This window comes from Oikopleura dioica, chromosome 2 (genome assembly GCF_907165135.1).
Source record: "Oikopleura dioica chromosome 2, OKI2018_I68_1.0, whole genome shotgun sequence".
In the NCBI taxonomy this organism is placed as follows: Eukaryota; Metazoa; Chordata; class Appendicularia; order Copelata; family Oikopleuridae; genus Oikopleura; species Oikopleura dioica.
This window is the reverse complement of record NC_137292.1, coordinates 14372194-14390775: the sequence shown is the minus strand read 5'-3', so window position 1 is coordinate 14390775 and position 18582 is coordinate 14372194. Positions and strand designations below refer to the sequence as shown.

The 18582-nt window shown below is 41.3% G+C and overlaps 6 protein-coding genes, 1 long non-coding RNA gene and 1 pseudogene across 9 annotated transcripts in view; 2 read left to right on the top strand and 6 right to left on the bottom strand.

Moving 5' to 3' along the window:
- LOC145700284 (scaffold protein ILK-like) overlaps positions 1-18582 on the top strand; it is a 65641-nt gene that overhangs the window by 18552 nt on the left and 28507 nt on the right. The window lies entirely within an intron of this gene.
- On the bottom strand, positions 214-5743 carry LOC145696439 (xanthine dehydrogenase/oxidase-like). Of its 3 annotated transcripts, none has more exons than XM_081773476.1 (11): positions 5642-5743; positions 4589-4779; positions 4391-4532; positions 3607-4352; positions 1485-3561; positions 1211-1440; positions 954-1163; positions 817-903; positions 607-774; positions 410-565; positions 214-368 (listed from the first exon to the last, which is right to left on the bottom strand). In XM_081773476.1, the coding sequence occupies exons 2-11, from the start codon at positions 4715-4717 to the stop codon at positions 318-320; spliced, it is 3996 nt and encodes a 1331-aa protein (XP_081629602.1). In that variant the 5' UTR covers positions 4718-4779; positions 5642-5743; the 3' UTR covers positions 214-317. The 3 variants fall into 3 exon arrangements, with proteins under 3 accessions (XP_081629602.1, XP_081629603.1, XP_081629604.1); XM_081773477.1 differs by lacking the exon at positions 5642-5743 and adding an exon at positions 5485-5561; XM_081773478.1 differs by lacking the exon at positions 5642-5743 and having other exon boundaries at positions 4589-4722; positions 4768-4906.
- LOC145699139 (uncharacterized) lies at positions 7577-8494 on the top strand. Its single transcript, XM_081776389.1, has 5 exons — positions 7577-7692; positions 7738-7845; positions 7890-7923; positions 8227-8261; positions 8307-8494. Exons 1-5 carry the CDS (start codon positions 7648-7650, stop codon positions 8451-8453), a joined length of 369 nt encoding a protein of 122 aa, XP_081632515.1. The 5' UTR covers positions 7577-7647; the 3' UTR covers positions 8454-8494.
- On the bottom strand, positions 8717-9090 carry LOC145696730 (histone H4-like). Its single transcript, XM_081773814.1, has one exon. The coding sequence runs from the start codon at positions 9059-9061 to the stop codon at positions 8750-8752; it is 312 nt and encodes a 103-aa protein (XP_081629940.1). The 5' UTR covers positions 9062-9090; the 3' UTR covers positions 8717-8749.
- On the bottom strand, positions 9857-10324 carry LOC145699688 (uncharacterized). The gene is made up of 3 exons (XR_014134063.1): positions 10182-10324; positions 10089-10136; positions 9857-10037 (listed from the first exon to the last, which is right to left on the bottom strand). It is a non-coding gene; the product is annotated as an uncharacterized LOC145699688 (long non-coding RNA).
- LOC145696087 (late histone H2B.L4 pseudogene) lies at positions 10861-11231 on the bottom strand (annotated as a pseudogene).
- LOC145700779 (uncharacterized) lies at positions 13788-14283 on the bottom strand. The gene is made up of 3 exons (XM_081778104.1): positions 14146-14283; positions 13977-14106; positions 13788-13936 (listed from the first exon to the last, which is right to left on the bottom strand). Exons 1-3 carry the CDS (start codon positions 14281-14283, stop codon positions 13788-13790), a joined length of 417 nt encoding a protein of 138 aa, XP_081634230.1.
- On the bottom strand, positions 15963-18534 carry LOC145700777 (uncharacterized). Its single transcript, XM_081778103.1, has 6 exons — positions 18526-18534; positions 18185-18437; positions 17962-18134; positions 17319-17642; positions 16106-16711; positions 15963-15989 (listed from the first exon to the last, which is right to left on the bottom strand). The coding sequence occupies exons 1-6, from the start codon at positions 18532-18534 to the stop codon at positions 15963-15965; spliced, it is 1392 nt and encodes a 463-aa protein (XP_081634229.1).

The following is an 18582-nucleotide window of genomic DNA, read 5'->3' as shown; positions in this document are numbered from 1 at the left end:
AATTTGCTGGTTTTTGCCAATCTGAATTAAAAAGAGTAGCTTGCAATTGCCGTTGAGACTTTTCTCTTTCCTTAAAGCTTGCACAAATATCAGGCCATATTCTGGACGCCTCGGGATAAATAATAATAATGATCGATTAAATCGTGCTTGCTCGCAAAAATGACAGAAATAAGGCTTTAAATTGTTATAAATAGCCATTTTCGCCTTCAGCCAGCAATAAATGACCACAATATTGAAATCATTCAGATGCTAGATTAGCTTAAAAGCTTTCAGGAAAATTTACAGTGATCGAATAATTAAATAATAGTAGTTTGACTTTATCGTCGAACGCACCACGGGGCATCAGTAGCAGGAGTTGTTGATTTCGCCTAAAAATAAAATTACTGAAAATTTCGTCATTATTTCTTACAGAAGTGGACAAAGCATCGCCGACGGAGAGTCGAATTCTTTCGACAGTAGCGGGCGAGTGCCAATCCAAGAGTTTGTCAGTGTTGACTTGTCGGATTGCATCTCGGAGAGCATAGAAGACACCCGCGCCCATGAACAATGGTGGTTCGCCAACTCCCTTAATCATTGTCAAATATCGAACATACGCTGCGGAGAAACCTTTGAATGATAGAGACCATGGCGATTGCTGAACTTGTCGTAGAGTGAAACTTTCAACTTGGCGGGAATATCGCCGAATCCAGGGATTTTGTAAGCACCAGGACCTCGTGTCAGAAGTCGACCCGTCGGACTGTACAATTCTTCTTCGATGGTCATGAGACCAACTCCCTGGTAAAAGATTGTTTTCGTGGAAAATGACCCTTTGTTTACCTGCATAAAAGCGCCTTCAACTTGTCCGATATCAACAGCGGGATTAAGTGACCTGCCAACATCCATCATGATCTCCGCGTCTCGGATCTTATGATAAATTTACGATTGTTTACTAGGCATATTTTCAAATAACTTACAGTATGATGTCCAGTAAGCAAGTCAACTTCCACGTCAGCTCCGCAAGCACCGTAGCAATAGTAATTGTAGCGTTTACCGATTCGAGCCACTGGATCCCAAGTGACATCTGGTGCCTTCCAGAAGGCAGTAGCAGACAAACTGATTCGCTGGAAGTACGCCTTTTTGATTTTTTCCTCCCATGTGATGAAAGGATCGGTCTCATGAATCGACTAAATATTAGCTACTGCATGTTACTGTACTATCTAAATTTCAATACCGAAAGTCGTTCTCGAAGTTCTTCACAAGCTTTCTTCACTGCCCACCCGTTGATATCCGACGAGTATGAAGCGGCCGTGGGTGAGGTATTTGGAACCGTTGTTGATGAAGTCTCAAGAGTATGAATCTTCTCGACTGGAATGTCAAGTTCCTTGGAAGCGATTTGGATCATCTTCGTGTAGAGACCCTGACCCATTTCGACTCCTCCATGGGCGACAAGCACGCTTCCATCTTTGATTCAATTATGATCATTTGCGATGAAAGGCAATACTGACCTGTATAAATCTGTACGAGTGCACCACCCTGATTCAAGAATTTCAGCCCGAAAGCAATTCCGAACTGGGTGGGGACAAGCGCAACGCCTCGTTTCTTATACTTGTTGGCTTTGTTGAACTCGTCATTTGCCGCGCGTCGTTTCGCCATGTTCCAAGATGAATCGGTCTTTTCGTAAAGATCTTTGATGATATGCTCATCTGTGAGGATTTGTTTATCGTCTTCGCCGAAAGGAAGTCGGTCGCCAGGCTTGAGGAAGTTGATTTGACGAACCTCTTCGACTGGCATTTTCAAGTAGTCAGCGACTTTGCTGATGATATCCTCGGCGACGAGCATGCCCTGAGGTCCACCAAAACCTCGGAAAGCGGTGTTTGATGGCGTGTTTGTCATCATGCAGTGACCAACGACTCGGAAGTTTGGAAAGTGGTAGCAGTTGATGCTGTGGTCGATATAGCGGGAAAGGACACCAACGGAAAGATCAGTCGAGCATCCAGCATTTTGATAGCCCATAATTGAGACCGAAGAAATCTTGCCGCTGCTATCGAAGCCGACTTTATAATTGCTCAGGAAAGCGTGACGACCACCAGAGTACATCATGTCTTCGTCACGATCCAGCATGCATCGAACAGGACGATTGAATTTTTGCGCAGCAACAGCGACAGCGCTCGAGAGAATCTGGAATCGACTTTCTTTTCCTCCGAAACCACCGCCGAGACGTTTTACGGCGAATTTGATATGATTCATTGGTACGCCAAGAGCATGCGCTGCCGAATGCTGACCTTCAGCGACATTTTGACAGCTAGAGTGAATATGGAACTCGTCGGAGTTGTCGATCGGAATACAGTAGCTGGCTTGCGTCTCGAAGTAGAAATGCTCCTGGCCGCCCATTCGCACGGTTGATTCAATCTTGTGCTCTGCTTCTTCAAAAGCCTTGTCAGGGTCACCACGGTTATGTCGAAGACGAGGAGCGTTGGGCAGATAACTCTCGTGTTTGATCGCATCCTCGATAGTGACAATGACTGGAGAAATGTCTTCATACTCAATTTTGACAAGCTTGGCAGCTCGCCTTGCGATCTTTTCATCAACAGCGAGAATACCCGCGACAATTTGCCCACAAGACGTAACAACCTCTTGTCTGAAATATTCCTCGTCGTTAATTCTGTTATCTCCCTTCACATCTTTCCACCAAACATGACCGGCCACGCCTTCAACAGCTTCAGCAGCGGAAAAATCTACGCTCTTGATCTTTGCATGCGCTCGCTGAGACAAAACGGGACCGAAATAAAGCTCTCCATCAAGTTTTGGCATATCATCGAGATAGACAGCTTCGCCAGTGCATTGCTTGCCCCCAGAGATGATCTTTTTGGACTGACCAACAGCATCAGTAGTTTGAACGTCGGCACATTGGATACTTTCGAATGGTTCTCGATCGAGGTCCGAAACATCGGAATTCTCGTTCGGGTCACAAAGACCTTTTTTCGAAAGTTCTTGCTGCACCGTCAAGAAGAATTTGAAGAAGAACGATGTAACCAGGCATTTTCGATAGGCTACGAAGCCACCAGGGCAGTTAGCGGGCAGATCGAATTCCTTTTCTAGTGCTTCGCTCATTTCTGCCAGAAGTTTCTCGTTCCATTCTGCTCCGATAAACTTGTCGGCGCTTTTTGCGAGTCTTGTTGTTGGACCTACACCACCATACGAAGCACGGAAGGTTTTGATAACCAAACTTTCAGGCTCGAAATCGACCAAAAATGCTGCATTTACAATTGCAATATCGTCTTCCTTTCTCTTCGATTGCTTGTAAGCCCTGAAGAATCCGTTTTCAGAGTTGTGCGGGATTGAGACTTCTAAGAGCGCAGATGTCTCTGGCATGACGGTTTTTCTGTATCCAGTGAAGAATGATGCATCGATTGGAACGCAGTTTGTCTCGGGCACATCCGAATTGTTGAACTTGGCGAATTTCGCCGTCGCTCCTGCAGCCATGAGAATAGGAGTCAAGTCGGAGATCGGACTGGCAGTCATCAAGTTTCCTCCAATTGCGGAAACATTTCGAATTTGATCACCTGCGAACCATCGTAGAATCTGAAAAGAAACATTTTAAAGTTCAAGTTGGTATTCATTTTTTACTTCAATAATTGCATCGGCAACTTGGTTCTTTGCACTCGGGTTTTCATTTCTAAAGGCTCTGAGCTCGGCATCTATTTCGTTGAGAGTTGCACTTGCGCCAGCAATTATTCTTGATTCATTGATGGTTATCTCGTTTAGCTCAGGAACGGCGACGGGTGAGATCAATTTGGGATAGAATCTGCCTCCGAACTTGGTCTCCACGCCACATTCAGTGTTGCCAGTGATCACTTTTGATTCTGGATGGTCCATTCGGAGCTTCAGGAAGTCAATGAGAGAGTTTGGACGGAACCATGTAGCTCTCGGTCCGCTTAGAATTAACGGTGCTCGGAAATTCGCAGATTTTAGCTCTGGTGGGAAAATTGGCTCTTGAGAAGCATCGTCAGGAGTGTAAGCAGATTTTTGAGCGACGTCTGGAACGGTTGAAGTTTCTTCATTCTTCTTATTCTTGCAGCAATCGTCTCCAAGAGCACAAACACCTGAACCTATGTCGTTGTTGATTTCATCGTGGACATTTCCTTCAGCAGTGAACATTTTGAATCCCTGTAAAATAGGTCTGTAGCCAGTGCATCGGCAAAGGTTGCCCTGCAGTGCTCGTTCGATCATGTGTTCAGTTGGAACAGGGTTGTTTCTGAGCAAAGTGTACATCGACATAACAATTCCGGGCGTGCAAAAGCCACACTGGCTTCCATGATTTTCGACCAGCACCTTTTGGACTTTGTGGAGCTTGGTTTTCGTCGAACCGATTCCTAAAGAGAGTGAGAGTCGATTAACAGGATCATCTTACCTTCAATCGTTGTGACAGCGCACAAGTGGACGCTCATTACAGGAGCTAAGCAAGCATTTACAGCACGATGAATGACTTTGCCATCTTTGTAGTGTGAGACCATAACAGTGCATGCTCCGCAGCCTCCTTCGCCACAACCGAGCTTATGATGTTTTAAAAAATTTCTGGGCTGTACAAAAATATCAAAAATTAGTTTACCTTTGTTCCGCATAGGTTCAACGAATTTCTCAAGTAATAAAGCAGCGTTTCCTCTGGGTCGACTTTGGCATCCTCGACTTTCTTGCCATTAACAAAAAATAGGAGCGAGCCTTCTTCCCCGGCTCCCATGTTTACTTGTCGCAAAGACGATTTATTATATTTTTTTTGTTTCTCGCTACCTTCGCCTGGTGCTAAACTCAGCTTTATTGTTTGATAAACAATTGATCTGTGAAGAAAGTTCTCGGCCCTGAAGACGCCCTCTTTTCGTTTGCGTAAAATTTCCGTGTTGTTTGAATGACCTCGCTAGAGAATGAGAATTTCCGTGCCGCAATACTAGGGGGTCAAATATTTGAGTTTTATGGTACATTTTCGTGTTGTCTAGTTTTTGATGTTCCGACATTATGATTCTCCAAATAAAAACTTTCTCTATTGTTCATCATAATTTACGGGCCATAATAATAGTTCATTAATGAAAAGCTCAAAAATCAGATGAAAAAAACCCTCTATAATCTTCCTCAGAGTTGCAAATTTGTTGAGCTGAGTGAGCTGAGCTGGCTAAGTGAGCTGAGCAGTCGCTCAGCTCAGCTCATCGCAGTCATTTTCGAAAATGATCTGATCTGCTCAGCTCAGCTCAGACAATTATCACTCAGCTCAGCTCAGCTCAAATATTTTCGAATATGATCAGTTCTGCTCAGCTCAGCTCAGCTCAGGCAAGTATCACTCAGCTGAGCTCAGTTCAATGATTTTAACAAAATTCTAATACTGAAAATAAAGTAAAAAACAGCTAAGTTCAGCTCATCCAGCTCAGCTCCAGCTCAACAACCTAAAAAAGGGCAGCTCAACTCAGCTCAGCTCAGCGAGAATATAGCAAAATTTGCAACTCTGATCTTCTTTACCTCTGATTGAATTCTCAAAAATACTGATCTTCGAGCACTGGAATTACTTCTGCCTACGCCATAAAAGTTTACAATGTTAGCGGATCTTTTATTCAAAAGAATATTTATTTGGAGACTTGAATTTTTACGAACCAGTAAACCGAATATGTGGACTTACATAATGTTCTCGATCTTTGGCACTCAAAATTTTTTACGATAAGTTGAAGGAGTAAATGATGAACTGGTTGTCGGAAGAAGGAATTGTTATCCGCTCAAGATTGTGTTCTTAGTTCTAGAATTTTGCTATTATGTCGAAGTACAACTGCAGAACAAATACTGCCAATAAAAATATTTGCGCAAAGTTTTCATGTGCAGGGTCATTCGGAGGTCAAATGCTACTGGCCCTTGAATTTCTGCAAAGCCCATTTGATGGATGGGTACAGTCTGGTCTTGCAATTGCGCGACCTGCAATTGCGCGTTTTTTTTTGGGAAAATCCGATACACAATTTGCACTATTTAGTGCATTTTAGGGCTTGCAATAACGTGTTTTTTTAGCGAAAATCCAGAAAATAAAAACCGCGTAATTGCAAGACCTGACTGTAGTACGGGCCATACTGTACGGCGTTATCGGTCGGGCAGCCCCTTACTTAGGGGCCCTAAGCCTAAGCCTGACCCCTGTACTCCCTGTTCTAACCCTAACCCCTAACCGAGAAAGGAGTTCAAACGAACAGTAATTTATGGGTGCCCGACCGATAGCCCCGCTACACGAACGGATAAGAAATCTGGAAGCAATTCATAGTACCAGAACATGAAAATGGAAATGAGAACCAACAATCTTGTTCTTGAAATATTGCGGAAATTATGCAAAAATAAACTTTGGTCATTACGCTATTTATTACGCGAATAACGTCTTTTGAATATTTAATTGAAAGGTGAGTGAGTGATTATTGGTTTTATAACCCAATTATTTATTTACAGATAATCACATTGCGCAGCTGGCGATTTACAAGAAATCTTCGAAGTTATCTCGCTTCCTTGATTGCTCAAGTTGGAATCCAAACTATTCTGAAGCCACAAAATCACACGAGTATATATGAGGTATAAGACAAAGGACTAAATACGTTTTTCGTGCATCTTACAGTAAACAAAAAAATAAAATAATAAATTAAAGTTCTTCATAGAACTTCAGCTCGTCTTTGTCTTCATCATCGTTAAACTCACGCGCGGATGTTTTAAATTATTATTTTTACTAAATTTTATTAAAATATTTAATATATTTCTATGTTTTTGGATCCATTCCGTTGGTATGTTCTTGACTTTTGCCATGAGCCAAATAATGATTCCAAAAGTGATTCCGATTGAAATTGTGATGAAACAAATCTCCACGTAGTAGCCTAAAAACCTAATTAAATAAAATGATAGTAGAGGGCTATCATTTGAGCTGCCCCTAACCCTTAACCTAACCCAGGGGGCTACGCCCCCGGAACCTACCACCTAAGGCCTAAACCAGGGGGTTTCGCCCCCCGGACCCCAAGATTTTGACGTAAGAACCCTTAGTCTAAAGAATTGCGACCCCCTTGAGAATAAAAAATGCAAAGTAACTGTGCATATAAAAATATTAAGCTCACATTGTATTTTCAATTTGTCATCGCAAGTTCTATCCATTAACTTTCTCTGTGTTGGAATCCTTTTTATCCGCAAACTGTGGGATTGATTCAGGATCTGAACTGCGCGTCTATGGCGCCTTAGTTCGCTCAACTGGCAGCAAAAGGGATGGACGCCGTGGCTCCTTCTTTTCGCGCCTGACGACAAACGAACAGGACGTGGAATCGGATAAACATGTTCCGTGTCTACTTTTGGCAGATTATGAATATGGAAATTCCCGAAAAAGACAATCAATCTTTCAAGCGGGGCTGCGGGGGTTATACTTGATTAACTACTGTTATTGAAGCATTCTGCGATTACAGACAGTTTTAATCAACGGTATTATTTCTTGTCCATGTCTTTAATCCTGCTTTGATGGCCGAAAATAACGCAATTTTGCTGCTTAAAGTACCGCCAGGGTGCAATAATAGTCATTCCTCTTTCCTGGAGCATCACTATTTGAGTGACGAAAAAGCTTGTGAAACTTGCCAAATGCCTTTTTAACGAAGAAAAAAGCATCAACTTTCTCAATTTCACAAAATGAGATTCTTTTCCGTTTTCCTGATCTCTTTCGCATTCGCAAAGGTAAAGGGATCTTCCTGAAAGTCAGTCGTAACAGGAATTTTCAAGGGCCTCAATGATGAGATCCGAAAGCAGTTCATGGAAATGGTGATGACACACGAGAACCCTGCTACTGAAATTATCGAAAAATTGACGACTGAGGTTGATATTATTGAGGTTGAACCTGAGTTGCTTGAGATAACAGGCTAATGAACATTTAGGGTGATATTATGGAAATGCTATCCGGGGAGACAGGGCTAGTTCACAGCTATTAGATCCTAAGATCTGCTTTTCTGAAATTCTAATTCTAAAGTAGACATATTCTAATATCTATGGAAGGTTTAATAAGCTGTTAAAGGAAGTTAAGGGTTTAATATAGTCAGTTTTATTGGCAATTTAAGATTTATACAGCGTCCTTCTAGACTAAACTACAGTCCAAATACGGTAAGAATTTTACGGAGACATTTCTTAGAAAAGTTGATTCTTCATTTTTGAGATTTCTTTTCTAAAAAGCAAAAAACGTATAATATGGATAAAATCTGAATGAACCGCAAAAAGACTCTGCTTTTTTGGAAGAAATCGGCTTTGAAGAGGTTAGTGCAGATTTACAGAAAGCTGTCAAATTACTGTAAATCAAGGAAGATGGAGTCGACACTTGTCAACTTTGCACTGCGATTCGACTTACTCCGCGTTGCCGAAAGCCGATTTATCCGGGGCAACCGACGCGGCCGCGCATCTGCAGAGCTTGCCTCATCTATCTCGTCGCGGGCTGCCTCGCAAATTAATGCAAAAGAGTGCTCCAAAAGAATAAACAAATTAAAATTGATAGCCGCATTAGCAATAAGTTATTGCTCAAGCCTTCCATCAATTGCAGTTTTTTCGACAAAACGAGAGAAGACAAATGCAGCATTTGTTATGTCCAGGCCGAATTAGTTGCTCTAGAATTGTTATTGCAATTTGCAAATTTAAAATTACATTTCGTACCAATTTATCAAAAAGCAAGTGTAAGAAATAATCTCGGTTCCATTTTTTGTGGCCCTTAAAAGGGCCGGTTTTTCGCTAACAGGAAAGACAAGTGAACTTATCCACCGAATCCGTAAAGAGTTCGGCCCTGTCGCTTGAGAGCGTAGACAACGTCGAGGGCGGTGACGGTCTTTCGCTTAGCGTGCTCGGTGTAGGTGACGGAGTCACGGATGACGTTCTCGAGGAAGACCTTGAGAACACCTCGGGTCTCTTCGTAGATGAGGCCAGAGATGCGCTTGACGCCACCACGTCGAGCGAGTCGTCGAATCGCGGGCTTGGTGATGCCCTGGATGTTGTCGCGCATGATCTTGCGGTGACGCTTGGCGCCGCCCTTTCCAAGACCCTTTCCGCCTTTTCCTCGTCCAGACATGTTTCACTAAATTTGACTTTGAGTGAAGTGTGGCCAGTGTGGCTTAGGCTGTTGTTTATATTTCGAGGGGAAGTCTGTGAGGGAGACAACCCTGCTGCCCGATTTTGACAAAACAACAAGCAGTTCTAGAGAGCGATAGAGTCGCTTCATATTGTTGTTTACTGCAACTGATGGATTAACTGTAGCTGACTGTTTCTAGAGCAATTGTGGAAAAAAACAAGTGGGGAAGACGGTGAGGGAGACAACCCGCCGAGAAAATCTCTTCTCACCCTTGTTTACTCCTTGAAAGAATTCAAAATAAGCGCTGTTTCTAGAGTAGGGATGGAAAACAAAGATTGAAACTTGATTTTCTTAAAACCACAAAAATGGGTAGAAGACCAAGGAAAAAACACTTGAAAAAGGGATCAAGCAAAGGAGGCTCTAAGATTTATCGACTGGTAAAAAAGCGACCCCAGGTTGAAGGAAGATCACTCTCTTCGATACTCAAAGATGACAAAGTCAAGCGAGTAGCTGGTCTAATTTGCAAAGAATCTCTTGGCGTTTTGGAAATGTGCTTTGAGAACAAGATGGGTAAGAAGATCACTCCCATGGATGTTCTAACTTCGCTGAAACAAAAAGGACGAATCGTCTACAGACTCGGTGGCTAAATTCGAGGATTTTGCACCTTTGGGTCTTTAAATCGGCCCTTTTAAGGGCCACAAAAATTGAACAGCTATCGTCGAGTTGACAGCTATCGACATATAATCAAAGCTGATTTATTTGGAATAAATGAATGAAAGCCATACGTAAGTATGAAGTTCTACTTCAGAAGTAGCGAGTAGAAGAAGGTTTCTTCAAGAAGCTGTTCACTTGAAAAGCCAAAGCAGAAGAGTCAAGAAGAGCGGCGCAGTAGTTGTTGCGACTTGTTCCGCTCCAGCAGTGAGGCCACAAAGTTCAAGACCGCATCCGTAATAATCGGCGGTATAGTCAAGGTAATCTTATATAAAGGTTCACAGTCAAACACTACTCATCAATCGTCGATACTGACCTTGAATTTCATCGAATCTGTCCTCGTACTCAGCGCAATCGTAGTTGTCTAAATAAGCAGTTATAAAGTTAATTTGAAAAATCATTTATTTACTTTCAAGCCTGTCAAGCCATTCATCTACGTATTCGCAAATTTTTCCTTCATGCTTTGGATCCTTAGCAAGGAACTCCCCTTTTTCCTTCTTTGCATTTTCTACAACGGATTGAAAAGGGTGGTCTTGCTCGAAAAACTTATCCATCTTGTTCTCGGTATAATATTTTCATCGAACACAGATTTTATATCTTCCATTGGTTAATTATAAGCTAGGGAAACCATACTAATGCACTGATTGTTGTCCGGGAGACACGCAGCATGTCACTTGCTTTAGGGAATCCCCTAAAAAGAAACGAAATAACCATAGTAACATGAAAATAATGACCCTTGAGAAGAGGACATCAGTAAATAACTGTACCGCGGTAGGAATGGTCAGGTCCTCCTTACTCAACGCTACTATAGGATCAAAGCGACTTATCTATGAGTTCTGTAAATAGACCGTATTTAACATTCAGCAGTTCCATCTCCGACTGAGGTTTGATAAGGCTGTCACATCCTGTGGCAAATAATCTCTCCTACGGAATTCAAGCTCTGTAAGCTTTCGCCTTGCGCACTCCGACTTGTTCTACTTCGTCAGTGAGGACACAATGTTCACGAAATGACGCAATGTCTGTAGCTTTTTGGGGAATTATTTGTGGCCCTGAAAAGGGCCGGTTTTAGCTCTTCGTAAATTGAAAATTTACTTAGAAGCTTGGTACTTGGTCACAGCCTTGGTTCCCTCAGAGATGGCGTGCTTGCCAATCTCGCCGGGGAGAAGGAGCTTGCAAGCCGACTGAATCTCTCGAGAAGAGATGGTAGATCTCTTGTTGATCTGGGCCAATCGGGAAGCCTCGGAGCCGACTCGCTCAAAGATGTCGTTCACGAACGAGTTCATGATGGACATGGCTTTGGTGGAGATTCCCTGCTCGGGGTGCACCTGCTTCAGGACCTTGTAGATGTAGATGCCGAAGGACTCCTTTCGGGCCTTTCGGTACTTTCGGGCACCGGCGGCGGGCTTGGCGGCTTTGGAAACGTTCTTGGGCATCTTTTTTGTTTTTTGACAAAAATGAAATGTGACTGAAAATGGGAAAAACACGCGCTTATATACAGTCAGGTGGGAAGAACAACAAGCATCCTTCTAGAGATAATTCCTTCTTTCCTCAACCCTTCTTTCAATATTTGTTTTGATTTTAGCTCGCACTAGAATTTTAGTCTAGAAATGCTAGAATTTTAACAACGAGGAACAGACAGAAGACTTTGTTGAATATTTTTTTACTTGAAATCAAGGAAGAAAGTTTTTTTCTTGTTTCTTTTTATGATTCATTAATCGAGTTTCGTTCGTTTTTATTCCATACGCAGCATGTCTCGATGAAGTTAAACGGAATGAAAGCTTTGTTATGCTTACCTGCATAATGAGAGTAACGAGAGACATGAAGAAAAGGACGATATAAAGAATGAACAAGATGATACAAGGCATAATCCGTTCCAGAGTCAGATTTTCACCGAAATTTAAGGCTGTTAATACAATTGCTCCAGCACCAACGAGCATGTTCCAAATTATTGCGAGTACGAAGAATAAATTCTGAAAGAAAACTTCTCTTTCTGATTCGACCTCATTCTTCATCTTACGGTTACATTCAACAGCGCTTTCTTCAACAACCAGTCCTGGCTATTCATATTTTTGGAAGTATAAACACTCCTGCCAAGACCGGATGCGGTCATTCCGATGATGGCAAGTCCAATGTTCGATATAATGAAGCCGTCTCCAAGGGGTGGAACAAGAGTGACAGCAGTTATGAATAGAATAATTACGGCTGAAAGATAAATATAGAAATTATGTTTCTAAATATGCAAAACCTATAAGAAGAAACCACTGGGCGATGATGATCCCCCGAAATCGACGCATAGACATTTCCCCAGCACATCCCCATGAATTTTCGGAATTCTCCCGCGACTAGTGTTATAACTAATAAGTTACATATTTTCTCTTTTACCATATTTCTCAGGTTATCTTTTTGCTGCTCGCAATTTGAAACAATTTATTTTTGAATACTTCTTCTGTAGGTTGGAGATTTACTCGAAGAGGACACTGTAACTATTTGTTTGCTCTATATTTTATTTCTGATCTTATCCGGAAAAGAAATTCTTTTATGCTTACTTAGGTCCCTGCTAAGCTGACTCTTTGTGCTTTCAACAAAGATTATAGTTGGAATACTTGCAAACAGAATCACTGCTTCTAAATCAGCTGATAGTATATTTGGAGGTTGAATTTTCGGTTTTATGATCGAAGTACAGCATCAGTGTTTCAGCGACATGTATAAAAGAGCGAGATAGAGAATGAAAAGGATGATGGCAGGAATCACTGCGCTTTTATACTCGCCAAACTCTTGGGTTATCAAAAAGTCTAGGGACATCAACGCCAGAACGAGCATATTCCAAAGGATTGCAAGAGGAAATAAGATTCTCTGAATGACATTTCTCTCGGTATTTTTCATAAATTTCTTAACTTACGATAGTCAACAACCACAAATTTTTTCCGTTTTCAGAGCAAAATACACTTCTGCCGAGAGTACAACCAATTCCGATAATGACCAGTCCAACGTTAGACATAAAGAAAACCGGCCCTAGCATTGGAACGAGGATAATGGCAACCGCCGACAAAATAAAGACGACTAAACGATACTTCTCTATCTCGAAATGGAAAAAACCTGTGAGGAGAAACCACTTGGCGATAATGATCCCGTCGATCTGGGAATTTTGCTGCAAAATACAATCATGACTTTTAATGTCCTATTTTACCATATTGCTCAGGTTATTTTCTTTGCTGTTTGCCATATGAAAATATTCACTTTCTAAGAATTCTTTCCTAGCGATCTTGACTCTTAGCGATAGTTTAGTTCCGAGAAGTCGCTGTATCACTTTGTTTCCTTTCCAATTATTATTTTCAGCCTATTATTTTCAGTCTTTCTTGTTTTCGACAAAATGAAATGAGATTGAAAATTTAGAAAACACGCTTATATACTGTCAGCTGAGAAGAACAACAAGCATCCTTCTAGAGACAATTTTCCTTCTTTCCCTTCTTTTTATACTGTTTGTTTTGCTTTATCGCAATAGAATTTTTATTGCTAGAATAGTGCAAAAAGTGAAGAGAACATGTAAGAAATTTTATTGGTGTTCGTATGAAAGTTATCTCATCTGTCGATTCAGAGAAGTTTTTGAACAAATGAAATGTGATACCCAAGCTTTGTCTCAATTTAAGGTTCATTTTTTGAATTAAAATATTTCAACTAAGTATTTAAATGACTAAAAGAAAGAACCTCGACCTGGAAAGATGTCAATGGAATTTTCATCGTCGTTTTTTCCATGGAGCTGTTTTTGAAAACAAAAGACTTATCGTTTTCATCAAATTCATACAGGCACATTGCATGCTTCATCTCAACCGACCCAGTACTAGGATTTCGTCAATTTCAAGTTATAAATTGTACAGTCGTTACTTGACCGGGCAAACAAGTGTCTTTTTCTGATTTATAGCACTGAAAAAGTCGCCAACAACCCCATAAGACTTCAACTGGACTCGAAAACCTGTTTTGAAAACCTGCGTAGCGAGGGGCTTTTCAGGACCCTGACTCAGGTTTTCAACACAGGTTGATGAGCCCAGAACTTTAAACTCGATCCGCTTTTATCATATTCCGTAGGATGGAAGAATATTTCCAAGACGGGTTCAACTCGGCTTATTCGATCGAAAATTGGTTTCAAGCTGCCAAGAAGATGAACGCCTAAAATTTCTGAAAGCGCTGAAAAATGAGACAATTTTACCTTCTCGCTGGAGAAATGTGGCCTTTGAAAGTCTGTGCATCACGTGATCAAGCAGTGCTGCTTGAGATTCGAGTTCATTCGCGTTCATTTTTGTTGGAATCACAGTCATCATCAGCTCTGATCTCAGAGTCTGCAAATACTTGAAGCAAGAACCAATTATCTTATTTACCTTATGGTGTGATGGATGATCGAGAACAGCCATAAAGTCAGCCTTTTCCTTCTCCGAGAAATTTTGCAACTCTTTTGATCGATTATAAAGCTGATAAAGGATAAGTGCACAGACTTCTGTAAACGATCCTTTTACCATTTTACGGATTGAAGATCGAAGCATACTTGCTGTAGCAAAAGCCCAACATTTGAAAGAGTCGCCCTATTTGATGAATTATCAAATAATACAGTACTATGGGGTAAACAAAACCTGGTCATGGATTGTTTTGCTGATCATTTTCGTCGCCTTCAAAGGATAAATAAAGTTTGTATTTAATTTTAATAAATTTTATTTCTAATGAAAAATTAGAAATGAGTTTTATCCTGCCTTTGATAGTTCCTCATACGATGTCAAATGATTGAATGAATTCATAATGTTCACCGCGGAAAATGGGGAATGTTCAAATTTAAGAGCTCGTTTCTTCACATCCTTGTCAACACTCGACTGTATGACTTCCAGGTCGTCATCTATTCCGAGATCCTTTGCCGATATCTTTTTTTCGTCGGCAAAAGCGAACCGCTGGAGCGAAAGAAACTGCTTCACCTGGTCGATGTTTGGCCTGATCGCGGGATCGTCCGAGATCATTTTTGAAATGAAATTCGTCAGTTCATGTTTTTGGGCGATTTTTTTCGCTGATCGAAGGACGTTGCTGTCAACTAAAGAATTTGGACTAGAACGACAAAGTTTTCTTATACTAAACCTGGAATCAAGAAGAGCTTGAACGCCAAGTGTATCTCATAGACAGTAAAGAGAATCGAAATGCCAAGCGAGTATATATCAGAAAAATAAGGTATCGATTTTTTCAATACTTCTGGCGCCATAAATAAAGGTGTTCCTCCTATAATGCCAGCCATTCCGAAGTCAGCCAAGCGGACGGAAAATTCACCAGTCACACTGTCTCGTTTCAGTAAAATATTTTCCGGCTTCACGTCTCCATGTGACAGGCCCTTTTCTCCGATTGCTTTGATCGCTGATGTAACCTTTATTGTAGGGTCGATATGATAGATGAAAATGACTTCTGCGGAGCAAAATCGGGACCCCAATATTTTTTGTGCTGATCTTGTAGCGCGGGTTCTGAGGAGTCGATTGGTATAATTTTTATGTGTCCAAGCAACGGAATATCTCTAATTCTAGTGCTTAAAGTACCTGAAAATGTCAGGTCATGTCCCCCTGTATCTCCGAAAATTCTCAGAAATATAAAGAGATTTTGGTATCGTTGGAAAGCTCAGCTCAAACTGATTATGAGCACTAGTTGCGCAATAAAAAATTCCGAAAAAAAATTTTTTGAGAAAAGTTTTTGTCCCAAAAAATTTTTTTTTCGTCGAAATTTTTTCTTGCACACCTTGTGCTCATAGCCAGTTTGAGCTGGGCTTTCTAACGATGCCAAAATCTCCATATATTTCTGAAAATTTTCGGAGATACAGGGGGACATGCCCATTTTTCAAAGGGGGGCCTTATGACGTCATAGATGATGACTCAGACCCTTAAAACTATACCATTCGACTCCTAAGGAGTTGCTCTATCTAATGAGCACAAGAAATATGGGGGTTAGAATTTTGCTCCGCAAAAGTGATTTTCACGTATCATATTGCTTCTTGGGACCGCGAAAAATAAGCTCAAAGTACCATGAGGTTGATTCGGAAAGGTAGAAAGTTTTTAGACGCTGCCTCAGAAGTGCGCAAAAATGGGTATTTTAACCAATCAGTGACCCTGAAATCACTGATTTTGTCGGGAAACGAGAAAGGTGGCGAAAACTTTTCTCCCTTGCCGAATAATCCTCATGGTATAACTCTTGGCTCGGCAACCTGTGAAAAAAGCTTAGTCAGAGTCCGAGAGATCTTTTATGAAAAATGGTCTCGTAAATCTTTCAGATCCTGACTCAGGTTTTCTGCACAGGTGCCGAGCATAGATCGATACTGACCCGAGCCTGTAGGAAAAACTTGAAAATGGCTGAAATGTTGAAATTGATTTGGCTCAATTTCGAGTCACAGAGCTCAGAGACGATGACAAACTCGTCTTCGCCATTATTATGCTGCAAGAAAAAGTCGAACACATGCAAGACATGAGGATGCTTGATTTCCCTGGCGATGTAAAACTCAGAGGCCTTGCTTGTGTAAAGCTGTCTCATCTTTTTCTCGCGCAGCGGATCCATGAGATTATGCGGCGCGTCTTCGAAAACTTCGAATAATTGGATTTTCGGATTGGGAATAAATTTCGCCGCAGCTTTTGTTCCGTGCCATGTGCATTCGAAAACAGATCCTTGGCCACCGTTTCCAAGAAGTTTCGTAGGCTGTTTGTCGATCAGCTGGCCGAAAAAGAACTGCATGGCGGGAATAGCTTGATCACAATTATCATCGCAGCTTTTGTTGCATGATATATCGTACCACGAATTATAAGTTGTGGTTAAAGGAACACCATCGACTGAATATCCGGTGACGTACTTTTTGACCAGGTCATCGTAAATGTCCAGTTCTTCGATATATTTTTTGTTCTGAAAGAAGACTGGCTCTTCCCAGAATAAATCACGCTGCAACAAGGTTCAACAAAATGACGGACAGAGATGGAAATTTTCTAAACAGAGCCGAGCAACTTTGCGGGCATAATACAAATTTTGGAACTTTTCAGCCTTGGACGAGGAAAAAAAGGAACTGTTAAGCTTGGAAGAGGAAAAAAGGAATTTTCGATTTGGAAAATTTTTTCAAATTAAATTTTAAGGGTTTTTAAGGCCTCCCGGCCTAATGAAACCCCGTTTAAATGAAAGAGGGGATCGAAAGGAACATTTTAAGGGGTTTCTCTAGGCCGGTAGGCCTCTAACACCCTTAAAATTCAATTTGAAAAAATTTTCCAAATCGAAAATTCCTTTTACTCGTCCAAGCTTAACAGTTCCTTTTTTCCTCTTCAAAGCTTAACAGTTCCTTTTTTCCTCGTCCAAGCTTAAAAGTTCCTTTTTTCCCCGTCCAAGGCTGAAAAGTTCCAAAATTTGTATTATGCCCGCAAAGTTGCTCGGCTCTGTTTAGAAAATTTCCATCTCTGTCCGTCATTTTTTCGTCGTCCACCCTTAGAAATTCCTTTAACTACTCGTCCAAGCTTAATTGTTCCAAAAATTGTATAACGCCACTTTGCGAAACCTTGACCTGTATTGTGCATTCTTGCAGCTCTTCGTGTGCCTCGAAACTGTATTCCATTATGTACCAATTGAAGTATTGCGATCCTGCAGAGTCATAATTCGGAGGAATAAAAGGATTCAAGCCTCTATTGAGGAGTTTCCTCACCAGCGGTTTGAAAAGAAGCAGAGAAGTGTGGTTGAAAAATGAGCAGCCGTTGAACTGCAGTTTTGGAAAAGTCTCCAAAAGGAAAATCAAGCAGTGATAATAGCAACTACTCGCGTAGCTTGGCAATGTGAAAGCAAGTTGAGATGGAATCATTACAACGTCGTGCGCTTCGTCGACTGTAAGATCCTTCAAGAGGTTGACAACATCATTTATGAATCATTATTAGCGGTTTTTTATTAGCAATCTTAAAGACATTGACTCTGGTCTCCAGATTAGCATTACGTAGAGAGGGGTTATCATTCGAGCCTATGATTCGAGCCATCCAATATCTCTAGAATCTGAGCTATTGGTTAGGGTTAGGGACTCGGAACTCTTAAGGGGGTCCCGGGGGCGTAGCCCCTGGTTTAGATTTTGGGTTAGGGGCGGCTCGAATGATAACCCCTACTACCTAGCATTATTATTGATAAATTTGGTTCTTTTTCAATTCTCAAAGAACGATGCCAACCTCCTTTAGCATATCTTCTAGCAAGTAAATCAGCATCTGATCTGTCGAATAGAGCATTTCATAAATTTCTTCTTTTGAATAAGGACTATTTCCAACCATTGTTCGTTGAACTGTATCATTTGGCGCTGTGAAGACGGTGTAGCCGCCGATTTTATACGCCCAGTTTATCTCATCTTTTGAAGAAAATAACGGATTTCTTTGTTATTTGAAAAAATTTGCTTACATTTTTCCCAAAGCGAGCTTTTTAGAATTTCGAAGTTGAAAGTAAAACTCGCAACAACTCGGAAATGGCTTGCACAGGCGCCATTCTCGAGGTCGATTTTCATGAGTTCTTCGAAAATGAACGAATCGGTACTTTGAGGTTTGAACTCGTTTTCACGATTACTCTGATTCATGACCAAAAAGAGACCTGCGTATCCTCCAGGGAGATATAGTGTCTCCTCTTTGGGGTCGATGCGGTAGAGTTGTTCTTCTAGCTTCGAGGAGGTTTATATACTAGTAAAAAATACACATTCGTTAAGATTAAACCACGGGCCTCATGGAATAACCCGAACAAAGCAAAACCGTCGTCATTTTTGCCAATCGCAGCCCTGAGTTTTTATAGACACAAATCGCTTTAAT